At 44.5% G+C, this 14,463-nt stretch overlaps 2 protein-coding genes across 2 annotated transcripts; both read right to left on the bottom strand.

Moving 5' to 3' along the window:
* LOC8056737 (acidic leucine-rich nuclear phosphoprotein 32-related protein 2) lies at positions 4,004-6,588 on the bottom strand. Its single transcript, XM_002464056.2, has 2 exons — positions 5,777-6,588; positions 4,004-4,417 (listed from the first exon to the last, which is right to left on the bottom strand). Exons 1-2 carry the CDS (start codon positions 6,458-6,460, stop codon positions 4,274-4,276), a joined length of 828 nt encoding a protein of 275 aa, XP_002464101.1. The 5' UTR covers positions 6,461-6,588; the 3' UTR covers positions 4,004-4,273.
* LOC8056736 (BOI-related E3 ubiquitin-protein ligase 1) lies at positions 10,289-12,136 on the bottom strand. Its single transcript, XM_002464055.2, has 2 exons — positions 11,181-12,136; positions 10,289-11,037 (listed from the first exon to the last, which is right to left on the bottom strand). Exons 1-2 carry the CDS (start codon positions 11,691-11,693, stop codon positions 10,483-10,485), a joined length of 1,068 nt encoding a protein of 355 aa, XP_002464100.1. The 5' UTR covers positions 11,694-12,136; the 3' UTR covers positions 10,289-10,482.

Raw genomic sequence — 14,463 nt, 5'->3', positions numbered from 1 at the left:
GTAAAAGTGCAACAACAAAAACAAACAACAGTTCCAACACTGTGATGATGAAGTTGAAATACCTTGAACATATTATTGCAACAAAACAAGAAAAAACCAGCTGAAACATTTGGCTGCAGCTGCTGAAACACAATGAACATACTACTACAACAACAACACCTGACAACTACTGCAACAACAGGCAACAAACTACTGCAACATGCAGATTGAAGAAACTAAAACAACATATCAAAAAACAGTACTCCAACAATGACTGAAACCCGCTGCAACATCTAGAAAGAACTATTGCAGCAATGGTGAAATATGAACGTGAAAGTTTGCGAGAAGCCTAGCCTACCGAAACAACAAGTGAAAACGTACTGCAACATCTGAGAACACCTTGCAACACACGGGAGAGCTGAACCTCGAGAGCTCACCGGAATCCTAGCCACCAGCACATCCCTTAGATCCAGAGGAGGAGAAAGAAGAAGAGGAGGGCCCAGATTAGATCCAGAACAGGAGGAAGGGGGAGGAAGGCCTCAGGTCTAGATCCCTCCACCATCTATCTCATTAGGGTCACCGTCGTCCTCGTCTCTGGTTCTATGGAGGTCGCGAAGCGGTAGAGGGAGAAAAGACGCGGCTCATCGGACGTCGTATCCCTCTTCTCTGATGATATGGAGGTTGCAAAAGGGGCAGGGATGGAGGGATGAAGAGAGGAAGGGGGCTCGCCGGAAGCTGTCGATGTCGCCCTCCTCTCTAGTGGCTTGTAGGTCACGGATTGAGGGGAGGCATGGCAGCGCGCAAGTAGAGCGAGGGAGTGGAGGAGAGGGCGAGGAAAGCGCCACGAGCGCTGCAGGAGTGCGACTCAAGAAAAGGGACGACAGAGATAGATGAGTTGGTTCAGCAACATCGTATATTGGGCTATAGGTCCGAGTGCGCGGTGCCCGGACTGGACAGACGTCCGCACGATATCATTACCATTTTTTTTTGTGCATCGCGTAATTTATAGTGGTTGTTTTTCTCTATTTCTATTTGAATTCACCTCGAATTACTTGCCTGAGGCTGGCGTATCAAGTTGGTTTTGTTAGGCAGAGTCTTAAGAAGATGAGATGGAGAACGGACAAAACATGGTGAGTCGATTAGTATAATCCATGATATAATGTGAGATGGATAGGCCAAACCAAAATCACGGTAGAAATTGTCTCTTTATCTTAGACCGAGAAGATGAGACGGAGAACACATAAAACATGGAGAGTCGATTAGTTTAATCCATGATATGATGTTTGATGGATAAGGCAAACCAAAATCACAATACTAAAATCACGGCAGGAATTTTACCTTTTTAATATAATTTTTTTGTGTGTGAATAAGTCCTCCCCTACTCGAAAAGTAAGTCTTTTTATAAAGAAATATGGTTTCGAAAGTATATTTTTGACTCCATAAAAATATTATCAAAAAGTGATATTCTAAATGTTTAATTCAAATTTTATTAAAAACGACTTTTTTCAAGTATAGAGGAAATATTAGGTATAAATAAGTAGGTATAGATGACGAGGCCCACGTGATCAACATCTTGGACCAATACGTTTCAACAGCTCATGCGGCCTCAACTCCACCTACCGCTCCAACGTCGTTGCGCTCCGTGGCCGTCCTGCTGGACTTTGCAGAAAGATATTCAGTGCATAACGTAGACTACCTCCAGACTACGCTTTGTTTAGTGAACGTTGTAGTACTTTCGTTTGTATTTGATAAATATTATTTAAATATAAACTAACTAGATTTAAAAGATTTATCTCGTAAATTATAGATAAATTATGCAATTAGTTATTTCTTTTATCTATATTTAATACCTCTTACATGTGCCGTAAGATTTGATGTGACGGAGAATTAAAAAGTTTTATAAAATCTTTTGGGAACTAAACAAGGTCTACGTTGATTTAGGCCTTGTTTAGTTCCGAAAAAATTTCATATTTCGGTACTATAGCATTTTTGTTTTTATTTGACAAATATTATCTAATTATGAACTAACTAGGCTCAAAAGATTCATCTCGTGATTTATAGGTAAACTGTGCAATTAGTTTTTGTTTTTGTCTATATCTAATGTTTTATGTATGTGCCTCAAGATTTGATGTGACGGAAAATCTTGAAAAAATTTTGGTTTTTAGATGAACTAAAACAAGGCCTTATAGCGCCCGTTGCTGACCCTACAGACCTAGTTCAGCGGAACTCGACTGCAGAAATCTAAGGAAGGTCCACATCCATGTTGTTTTCACGGGCAATGGTGTCCTGACTCCTGACTTCAATGAAATTTTCGTACCCTTATAACTGTGAGGAAACAAAATGGAAAAAAAAAATCTGCGAAGCTATATGTTTACAGCGTGAAGTTCATACAAGAGCAGATGTTTACCGGCAGCGAGTTGTACATATACTTAGGCCTTGTTTAGCTTACGAAAGAAAAGTTTTTGGTTACAATAGCACTTTTGTGTCTAATCATAGATTAATTAAGCTTAAAAGATTCATCTCGCAAAATATATGCAAACTGTGCAATTAGTTATTTTTTATCTATATTTAATATTCTATACATATGTCCAAGTATTCGATGAAATAAGATGAAAATTTTTTGGACGGGAACTAAACACGATCTTAGCATTTTGAAGTCATCATCATCTATAATCAAGCATCTGACCATTGCTTTGTCCTCTAGTTTCTCGAGACTGGAGAGTGATCTTAAGGGATTCATTGGTCGCCTGGGAAATAAGAGACAAGGAATTTGAGCATTCTTGTATTTGAATAAAAAAAAAATCAGATCTGTCGAGCACTACTAGATACATGTGTATTCCAATAGGCGAGTGAACGATACCCTTACAGTTTAGTCCATTTGTACATCAAATTTGAGGATAGAACCTAAGTACGTTCAATAAAGTTCTAATGAATTTTAATCCTCTCACATCTGGACTCAAATTAGTAGAAAAAATTGACCAAGCAATATCAAGGTTCTAAGCATTTCAGACCATAGAGCTTCTAATTAAGCTGTCTCAAGATAAACATTCTTTGTTATTGTTTTCGTTGTTGTAAGAAACAACCCATGTTTCATTAGACACTTTACCAGCCAGGAAATACAGGAATGTTGAATCTTCCCATTGATTCGTTTCAGGCCTGGTTTAGATCCAAAAAGGTTTTAGATTTTGACAGTGTAGCACTTTCGTTTGTATTTAGTAATTATTATCCAACCATAGATTAACTAAGCTCAAAAGATTTGTCTCGTAAATTACAAACAAAATGTGTAATTAGTTAATTTTTTATTTATATTTAATGTTTTATATATGTACTATAAGCTTCGATGTGTCTAAGAATATAAATGAAGGAACCAGCCGAAGAGAAATATTTTTTAAACAATCTCCTACGAACATTTTCTAATTGAGGCGTTTCAGTCATTGCAGTCAGTCCACATCTTTGAACGCTTCGGGTTCTATAAGTCAGGTGTCAGGTCAAAACAAGTACAGTATCGAACTATCAATCAATTGATTGGAAGAAATCTCAAACTAAACTTTCCCGGACCAACTGACACTAGGGTCTTGTTTAGTTACGAGAACTTTTGCAAAATGGCTACTATAGAACTTTTTTGTTTGTATTTAGCAATTATTATTCAATCATTGCCTAACTAAGTTTAAAAAATTTATCTTGTAAATTACAAACAAACTGTACAATTAATTATTTTTTATTTATATTTAATGTTCCATGCATGTGCCACAAGATTCTATGTGACGAAAAATCTTGACCATTTTGCAAAATGATTGAGGAAGTAAACAAGGCCTAGTAACCAAAGAGTCCAAAACAATTTGGGACCGACTGCGCGACCTTAAGGTAGGAAATATCGCACCAGAAAGTCAATGAATCTGTCAGTCATTCAGCAGTGTTCTTCTCTGCAACAAATCAACCAACGATACTCTCTGTTATGGCTTATTAGCCAAACGATACGCAGTTTACATACAAGCATGAAAAGGTCATCCTCCAGAAGCACAAGTAGCACAATATGAACTGGGATCTCGATTAGCAACATCAGGAAGTCACACCAAACAAAGGGTGTATACATGCTGGGGACATCCAAGAGTACTCATTGTTTCAGAGTCAGACAACTTCCAGAATCCAGAAGATACATCAGAAATGGAATCGCCTAAAAAAACTATGCTCTAGTCTATTACAAATGCAGGGGGGAAAAACAGAAAGCATGCAAACAATAATCAGTAAACACGAACGCTTCCGAAGTTCAGGAAACACTGTTTCCCTCACCGTTTTACTTGTCACCATTGGCATCATCCTCACTATCCCTTTTCCTCTTATTTGGCAGGGAAGATCCTGCTTTGCTTTCGATGTTCTCCTTGTCTTCTGTGTCTGCATCAACTTCGTCATCCTCAGCTTCACCGTCTTCGTCTTCAGCCTGGAAATGGTCAAATGTATTATTGCAGAATTAGGTTCACCAAATTCTTTGGCCACAAAATCAAGTTTCAAACAGCAAAATAGACTGCTCAATCCAACTTGTTTAGGTCACTCAAGATGATGGTAGGGACGTCCAAGAATGAGCTACATAGAATGGTTTGCGAGGCCATGGCAGTTACAATTTTAAAGGTAAAACAAGGCCAGCTCACACTGCAAAGTGCAAACATAGCATCATCAAGAGTTCAACACTACCATGTTTAGAGGAACAACAAACAAAGCATGATGTTACTAGCACCTACCGATATGTCAAAACAAAATCAAGGTGATAGACATACTCACAGCCCAAGAACTGTGAGTGCTCAGTGACTAAACTATAATTATGGAGTGTCGAAGCATTTACAAGAATAAATAACTAGGTGATAATACATAAAAAAGACAAGTGTCAAACCTCGATGATACACAGTGCAACAATGAATAAATAACTAGGTGATAATACATAAAAAAAGACAAGTGTCAAACCTCGATGATACACAGTGCAACAATGATACATATTAAGAAATAAAAATATTGGCATGAAAATAGCAGGCCGAGGGTAAATCAGCTATGTAGAAGATCAAGCAGGAAAGAGTTCAACATAAACACATCCTACCCAGAACACCTCGAATTATACATTCTAGCAATAACATAATTACAAACAGACAGAATAATATTTCATTTAGAACAATGCACCTTCACCAGATGCAAATGGTGTCATATTTTTATAACCTTGCACAAGATTTGCTTCCATGCACCAGAAAAAAAAACAAATATACAATCAATATGATACCAGGGTTTTAAAATTGGAATAAGACACCAACAATTATTCATCTCATCCAGGACTCAACAGCAATGAATGACAAAAATGAGAGTGTACACAGATTGATGGATGGCACTGGACTTCATGTGTAAAATGGCACAGAAGCAAACAGGTGGACATATAAAAGAAAATAAATGAATTAACATTTATACACATAGGAACCTACCAAAGGAACATAGTCCATAAATGAATTAAGACTGAATGATCGATACACATAGGAACCTACCAAAGGAGTGTTGTCCACAAGTAAATGGATCATATGCAGTACCATGAACATTTAATTAACAATGGCACTCACGTAGACAATCCCTCAAAACTAGCATCATATATCATCTAAAACTAGCAATGTTACACTCCATTTTTCAAGTTGGCAGTTGTCAGCTAAAGATTTGAATTTCGTGCCACTTGTCAGGTATAAGAGTTGAAGTTCATCATATGAAAACACACTTATCGATGCAGATATATTGATTGATACATAAGAGAGGTTTAGAGCAACATCCTTACCTCCTCATCACCTTCTTCGTCGCCGTCCCCTTCACCATCCTCACCATCTTCTTCATCCCCTTCCTCTCCATCATCCTCTTCTTCCTCCTCGCCCTCCTCTTCTCCCTCCACCCCTTCCCCTTCTTCTCCCTCTTCCCCCTCCTCGTCGTCCTCCTCATCATCTTCGTCGTCATCCGTCTCCAAACGCTCGTTGCCCTCAGAGTCGGCGCCATCGAGGTGCTTCAAGCTAGGAATCAGCGCGAAGACCTTCTCCCTGTACCCCTTGACCTTGGTGACGGGGCACTGGTACAGGTCGAGCGACTCGACCCCGACCCCGGCGAGCGGCGCGAGCTCCTGGACGTCCGCGAACCGGTTGTTCCCCAGATCGAGGTGGCGCAGCGTGGCGCCGCAGGCCTCCGCGACGGCGGCGAGCGCGGCGGCGCCCGAGAGGCGGTTGTCGGGGAGGGAGAGGCGCCGGAGCGCCGGCAGGCGGGGCAGGCCCTCCAGCGAGGAGAGCCGCGCCCCCGCGACGGAGAGCTCCTCGAGGGAGGCGGCGACGCGCTCGAGCAGGGCCGCGGAGGGGAGGCGGCCCGTGGAGGACTTTACGATGCCGTCGAGGGCCAGGGTCTTGGGCGCGGAGGTGGCCTTGGTGGCCGCGGAAATGGCGCGCTCCCACGCCGCGTCGTCCTCGCCGACGGCGGCCATCGCTGCGGCGGCGGCAGGGGAGGTGGGGGGCGGCGGAGCGGTGGACGCCGGTGGTGTGGCAGGAGGAGAACCCTAGCAAAACCCCTGTCTGTCGGAGTGTGTGTACGGAAATGGATGGGGAATTGCGGATCGACGGATCCGGTGGGGACGTGGGTGTGGTGAATGGGCCGGACTTGCTACCCTAGACGTGGATTTGGGCTTTGGCCCATCATCCTCTTTTTTGGAGGAAGGCCCAGCTGATGTGATGATACACTTGATAATTTGAGGCCCATAGAACTCATTCAGATATCGAGTAGAACAGCAGCAGTCTGGGCCTTAGCGGCCTGGGAATGGGAACATGGGCATGTTCCTATTACCGTGTTCCATGTTTGTTTGTTTGTTTTTTTTAAAGAAGATCTACATCTATAAACGGGAATATTTTTATTGTCATATTATAAAATAATACCCAAGTTACGGTCTCGATCTGAGCCAACAGTTTTTTTCTCTGTTTTATAAGTCATACATACATTTTTTGTAAGCTAACAATATTTTTTCTTATAATAAATCAGCGAACAATATTTTCAGCCATGCTAATAAGACATATCGCAACTCCTAGCGTGACAAAAGTGACATGCTCTTCGTTATCTAAAAAAGTGACATGCTCTTGTCTTGAGGTGAAAGATATATCGCGAAAGTTGTCGAAGATGTCACGTACGATGCTAATCATCTGGCGAACAAGTCTGAGAGCGCCAGTTTATAATTAAGTTCATAGAGGACGCTACGATCCATCCATCCATTCTGTAAGTGTCACTGAATGAGCATAAAAATGAGTTTGCAGAGCACCCCGTGACCCGGCCGTGTGGACAAGCTAGCTAGCTCCTCAAATTAATCTCGGCGTGCAGAGTGACAGCTTTCGCTTTGTGTTGTCTTGTTTGATTCATGATGGTAATGGTACTCACCGAGTGGATCGGAGTTGTAGACGGTAGAGCACCGTGGGCACCATGTCACTTAGGCCTTGTTTAGATACACAGAAAAACCCAAAACTTTATCGAATTTTACGGCACATGCATTAAACACTAAATATAGATAAAAAAGATAACTAATTGTACAGTTTGCCTATAAATCACGAGACGAATCTTTTAAGCCTAGTTGCTCCATGATTAGATAATGTTTGTTAAATAAAAACGAAAGTGATACAATGTCAAAATTTAAAAAGTTTTTGGATCTAAACAAGGCCTTAGGCGCTGGCCGCTCTCTGATCTGATGCCGTCTGGCCTCTGTCAAAATTATCTCCAATGTGTTAAAAGGCCACATCGTGTGAGCAAAAGCAGGTAGCGCGGGACAGGCATTGATTATTGATGCGTTGTTTAGTTCATCCTAAAAACCAAAAACTTTTCAAGATTCCCCGTCACAGCGAATCTTGGGGCACATGCATGAAGCATTAGATATAGACGAAAACAAAAACTAATTGTACAGTTAGCCTGTAAATTACGAGATGAATCTTTTGAGCTTAGTTAGTACATGATTAGATAATATTTGTCAAATAAAAACAAAAATACTATAGTACTGAAATCCGAAAACTTTTCGTAACTAAACAAGACCTAGGAATATCTGCATAGTGGTGATCGGTCGGAGTAGAGCATCCCCTGTTAGTGTGTGCAGTGCAGGAAAGCGGATATGGATCGTCAGAGCTTAGCTCAGGAAGGAAGGACAGTACAACAAATCAAAGATGCATGCATCGATCTGTTGTCGCGATCCATCGACGATGGCATGCTCTTGCTATACTCCCTCCGTCACTAAAAAAACACAATTATAGCAATGAATCTAGATATTATGTATATCCAAATTCATTGCTGGGACGGACGGAGGGAGTACTTCAGGACGAAGCTCTCATCTGTTCTGACGTCGGAGGTCGGATACATACAAAATCATTAAAAAAAAAAAACTGGTCTAGGTCGCATGCCAGTGACTGCGGCCGGCGCGGCGCGTCGGCAGGCGGGCAGGCATTATCGCGTGCGCTGCGGCCGCTAGCTCCCTCATCAACTCTGGATCTGCTGCTCTGCCATCGCAACGACGTCTCTCGGTCCTCCGCGATCGATAGGGCCTTGTTTAGTTCCTTGCCGAAGTGTTTTCGGAACACTGTAGCACTTTCGTCTGTTTATGATAATTATTGTCTAATTATAGACTAACTAAGCTCAAAAAATTCATCTCGTAAATTTCGACCAAACTGTGCAATTAGTTTTTATTTTCGTTTATATTTGATACTCCATGCATGCGTCTAAAGATTTGATGTGACGAGAAATTTTGAAAAGTTTTTGGATTTTGGATGGAAGTAAAGAAGGCCTAGCTAGCGTTGGATGCATGCATGTATCGATTTCAGATAACATGCGTGCTGCATGCGCCAACAACCAGGAGGCGCCGAACGATCGAACTCTGCAGCTGCAGCGCACAGCAAACTCATGGATCACAAAAATGCGGGTCTCACGCACCGTGGCCCGCGAGGGGGATAGATGATCAGTCGTACGTTGGCGCGGCGGCGGCGGCGGCCCACCGGACCGATCAGCTTCGGATTTATTTAATTTGTTCGCTATTCGTAATCGTAACGTAAACTAGAGGAAAACACGAGCCAGAACTCAGGTCGTACTATAGCTAAAGCTAGCACCGTGCAGTAGTGCACCTGTACGTCGTCGTGCAACGGTACGGTGCAAGCGGTGCGTGAAACAATAATTCAATAGATCGAGCGGCGGAAAGAGGACGTACGAGGAGAGGGGTAGATGAACACATGTACGTACAGTACTACGTACGACTACTGGTATGGTAGACACTAGTCGTCCGTGCGGCGGTGCCATGCGAGCAGAGACCATCGTCCGTCGCGTGCGTGCGGTGCAGACCGCGATGCTGCTGGTCGATCGTTCACCACCAAGCACCAACCTGCAGGTGCAGTTGTTGCATGCATGCAGTTGAACGAACTGGCTGGTACTCCTCTGGTTTCGGGTCCCTCCTGCTACTCGCATGTGGGTTGCATTGGGCCGGCATGCAGTTCACAGGCTTCAGTATCCGAGGCCTTGTTTAATTCACTCTAAAAATAAAAAAAAATAAAATTTCTCGTCAAATCAAAATCTTACGATATATATATATATATATATAGAGCATTAAATATAAACAAAAATAAAAATTAATTACATAATTTGTTTGTAAATTATAAGATAAATTTTGTAAAACTAATTAGTTTATGATTAGATAATATTTATTAAATAAAAACAAAAATACCAAAATGTACAAAATCCAAAATATATTTTCGGAAGTAAACGAGCCGCGCCCAATGTTTCCTCGTCTGCTCCGTCGGTCCCGTGCCGTGTCCTGTCGCCACCTCCAACCGTGTTTCCTTGTTTCGATTGATTGCCTACCGTGGTTTTTCTTTAACAGATCCAACAGCTTGAGAGTTAGAGAAAGCAACCGTTTTATTTTGTCTTTCTGTGTTGTATACACGGCGTACAAGGTACGACGATGGTTCGGGTTTTACAGTCGTAAAAATGTGATACTGTGCATTGTTGTGGTCAAAGCTAACACGTTTTGTTTTTGGAATTATTATTATTAAAAAAAAGACTGTACATATTGTATCAGCTTCCAGTTGTTATTTCTGAAACCAACGAACGACGACAGTATAGATATATACTTGTTCAAATTCGTAAGTTGTAATCAGATATACTCTAAGAAAATTACAGAAGAGGTAGAGAGAATCTAAAGCCGGAAACAAACAGATAATAATAAATAAATAAATAAATAAATAAATACGCTAAAAATACAAAAGAGGTAGACCGAAAACAAACGGAAGCGACACAACAACGATAATGAAAGTTCCGAAATTTTCGACTATTTTTTTCTTGTTGAGAGTTCTGAGAACCAAAAAAAAGGCAAGTACAAAGATGCATCCGTCTCCTATCCGCATCTGCACTGAACCGTCGCGCCAACAAGATGGCCCAAAAAGAAAAAAAAAAGAAAAAACCTACTCTAATCCAGTAATCCTATCGGTTTCAGGACCATCACGAAAAGTTGACGCAGACGCTGCCATTCTTGGCGCACCCGCACGCCGGGCACGCCCTGGCCGCGCCCGCGCACGGCGCGCACGCGCACAGGTGGCGGCACGGCAGCAGCAGCACCTCGGCCGCGCCCTCGCCGCACACCGCGCACGTCCTCCTCCCGTACGCCGGCGACGACGACGTCTCCCCGTCCTCCGCGCCCGCTGCTCCGGCTCCGGCCCCGGCGGCGACGTCGTTCTCCCCGCAGCAGCACGACTCGGCGTCGTCGGCGCCGCCGCCGCCGCACAAGCGCGCCTGCTGGGCGTCGAGCGCCTGCTGCAGCTCGCCGCGGAGCGCGTTGGCGGCGGCCTCGTTGGACTGCGCCAGGTCGCGCCACACCTGCGCCTCCACGTAGAGGCTCTTGACGCGCTCCTCCAGCGCCCAGTTGAGGCGCCCCATCCGCTGGATCTCCTCCTCCTTGGCCCGGAGCCGCTTCGCCGCCGCGGCCTCCACGGTGGCCACCACCTGCCGCGCGTGCCGCCGCCGCTGCTCCGTCAGCTCCGCCCACATCTTCCCGGTCTGCAGTTATTCCAATCAATAGCCGGAAAAACACGTTAGCTCTACTGTATAGAAACAACTCGTGAACGACGACGACGACTTAGACGCCGCGCCGGCATGCATGCAGAGGCATGGATCGGCACCGCCGGACTTTGAAAACTTACGTGTTGGAGGACGAGGCGGTCGACGTCGACGAGTTGCTGATGAAAGTGCGCCGCCACGTCGGCCGCGCCTCCGATCTCAAGAACCGGCGGCGCCTGCCCCTGCTCGACGACGCGCTTCCGCTTCCTGGGCGCCGTCGCCGCCGCCATCGCCATCGCCACCACCTCCTGGTGCTGCGCCGCACCCGCGCCTCCACCGAACGTGACGCCGCTCTCCGCCGCGTCGCCCACGAGGACCTGCCCACCAGCAGCAGCGTACGGCGCGGCCGACGACGAGACCGGAGGCGGCGGCGCCGGCAGGCCCACGCCGACGCACGAGGCGGCCTGCTGCTGGAACTGGAACGCCGCCGCCGCGGCCTGTTGTTGATGATGATGGCTCGGCCTCGCTGCCGCCGTCGCGCATCTAGCTTCGTCGCCGGTACTCGTCCAAGGCCATCCCGCCGCCGCCGCGTTGGTGAATTGCTTCTGCCCTTGCCCTTGTTGCGCTAAGAGGAGGCGGTGCGATTCCACGGCCATGTATATCCGGCGATGGTGTGGCACGGCGGGCAACAACGCAACGCCTCTCTCTATATCTTGTCCTCAGCCGGCCTCCTCCTCCGAGGACATGCGTCCGCGTCTTATATAAGAGAAGAAGACGATGGAGCACACAGCACTATACTCTAGTTGGCAAAGCCAAGCATGGACATGGAGGGCCCGGCGCCCAAGGTGGTGGTGGTGGGGATGTGCCTGGTGGAGATGGCGACGCGGGTGGCGCTGGCGGTGCGGACGTCACAGAGCAGCAGCCTTGGGAGGAGGGAGGGACGAGGGAGAGGCTAGGCGGCAACAAAGGAGGCGAGGCCTTTTGGATGGAAGCAAAGGCGTGTAGTATTTATGGCGCTAGCTATAGCTGCTGGGTTGGCCGTGGTCAGTGAGAAATACAAGTCGAGACGAAAATAACGAAAAAGGCAAATAATCCGAGGCCTTTCAAAAGAATTTCTTTTTTTACTTAGCAGGCAATTAATTACTTTACTTACTTATTACTACTCGTGAAAAAAAAAACCTGGCGGCTTGTTTGGAGTAGAAACCAAGAATCGTTGCACGATTTTCCGTGGGCTGCTTATTTAATTTCGGCTGGGATTTATATTTATATTATATATGGAGTATATACATGCATGCGACAGGAAGTGATAGAGCGGAGATATATATGGTAACGTACGTGTGGTGAGCCAGCTTTTGGCCTTGTTTAGTTCACAAAATTTTGGCTTTTTGGCTACTGTAGCACTTTTGTTTTTATTTGACAAACATTGTCCAATCACAGAGTAACTAGGCTCAAAAGATTCATCTCACAAATTTTAGATAAACTGTGTAATTAGTTTTTATTTTTATCTTTGTTTAATGCTTCATACATACGACCAAAGATTCGATGTGACGGGGAATCTTGAAAATTTTTGCGAACTGGCCTTTGTTACGGCAGGCAGGTAAGGTGTACGAATCTCTTGGGGCCGTTCAGATAGGAAAGCGTTCCATAAACGAGCAGGCCTTTCCGATGGATTGACAACTAGGAGATCAGCTGTACACAGGAGGTGCTATCCTCCTCGGATTGTCACATTATATTGGTTGTCTATCTATCTAGAAGAAACTAATAAGAGCATCTCCTCAACATAACTCTCCCAATTAAATAATATTGGCCAACTAAAATATTATTTTTTAAGCATTAAGGAAGACGCTACAATAGAGTATCAATAATAATATCTCTAATATGTGGAATCCGCCACCTATCACTAATAGATTTATTTATTTTTCTTTTCTTTTCAATCCCCTCAGGCCTTGTTTAGATCCGAAAAAAGTTTGGATTTCAACACTGTAGCACTTTCGTTTTTATTTAACAAAACATTGTCCAATCATAGAGTAACCAGACTTAAAAGATTCATCTCGCGATTTACAGACAGACTGTGCAATTAGTTTTTATTTTCATTTATATTTGATGCTCCATGCATGTGCCGCAAGATTCGATGTGGCGAAAAATCTTAAAAAGTTTTCGGTTTTTAGGATGAACTAAACATGGCCTCAGTTCATCTCACCCGCATTGTGGCAGATCTTCACGTTGTCGGGTCAAGCACGGCTCCATGCTGCGCGATGAACACGGGCCATAATAGTGGCAGGACCAAGGTGTGCGCAGACCTAGCCATGGCGGTGCAGGATTGAGGCGGTGGGGAGACTTGGCATATTTAAGCGCGGAGACTAAGGTGGTGGGGAGCCAGTGGTGGTGACTGAGGCAGTGGGGTAGTGGCAGGGGACTGAGGCGGTGGGGAGCCAGTGCTGGTGACGGTGGCCATGGCAGCGACAAGGCAACGCGCGGACCTGGCGTGGTCAATGGCGGTTGAGGGTGCACTTGGCGGCGGCGGATGTACTCAACAGAGGGAGCACAATGGGTGAGCCTAGCTTATTGAGGGAGATGCAATTCCCCCTCTATTTTAGGTGGGAAGAGATGTTTTTTAGTGGCCATAATAAAAGGGAGAAATATTAGAGAACTGATGAAGAAGAAGAAGAAGAAGAAATGACACATCTCTCCCATGCGATAGTTTTATAAAAATGAGAGGTGAGATTTTTTTTGCGATTAAAGAAAAATTATATTATATGATAGCTGAGTACATCAAACACGTTAGAGACACTTTAGATTACAATATAGTACTTACGCTGTGTAAAGCGCAACTCAAAACCTAACCTGTTAGATGCTTTGCAGTATGGATGACCGCATAGGCAAACACTTGGCAAATTCCCTGAGAACAAATGCCCAACGAACGACGGCCAACAATAATCCAGTAGGCGGAATTGAGGAACTTCTTCTTTCTGGTGTCGTTCTTCTTCTTCTTCTTCTTTCTACCACCAAAAGAGTGAGGATGACTAATCTAAAAATTATTCTCCCTAGTCCTTCACTGTGGCTAGATCTAACCACAATAAAACAGAGAAGGGACTGGATAAAATTATTCCATGACGGCGACATCATCTACGCCTTGATGTCGCCGTCCGGAAACAAAAGTCTCCATGTCGTCATGTCGATGAAGATGCTGACGTCAAAGTTGTTGTCCTTATCTTCAACGGAGACGCCATGGAGAAGCCGATTCCACCTCTCTCCTTCACCATCGCCGGAGAGAAGGAGAAGATAAAACTCTAATACCAAAAAAATTAGCATGGAGAGACAATAACCCTAGACTCAATCTACTAAAGAAAAATTTATTAGAAACAATGTATCCCAGTTCCTTAAACCTTTGGCGAGATAGCGGAGGGAAAAGGATGGGGACCAGTG

The sequence above is a fragment of the Sorghum bicolor genome, chromosome 1, assembly GCF_000003195.3.
Source record: "Sorghum bicolor cultivar BTx623 chromosome 1, Sorghum_bicolor_NCBIv3, whole genome shotgun sequence".
NCBI lineage: Eukaryota > Viridiplantae > Streptophyta > Magnoliopsida > Poales > Poaceae > Sorghum > Sorghum bicolor.
Note: the sequence above shows the minus strand (reverse complement) of the source record. Positions and strands in the feature narration are given on the sequence as shown.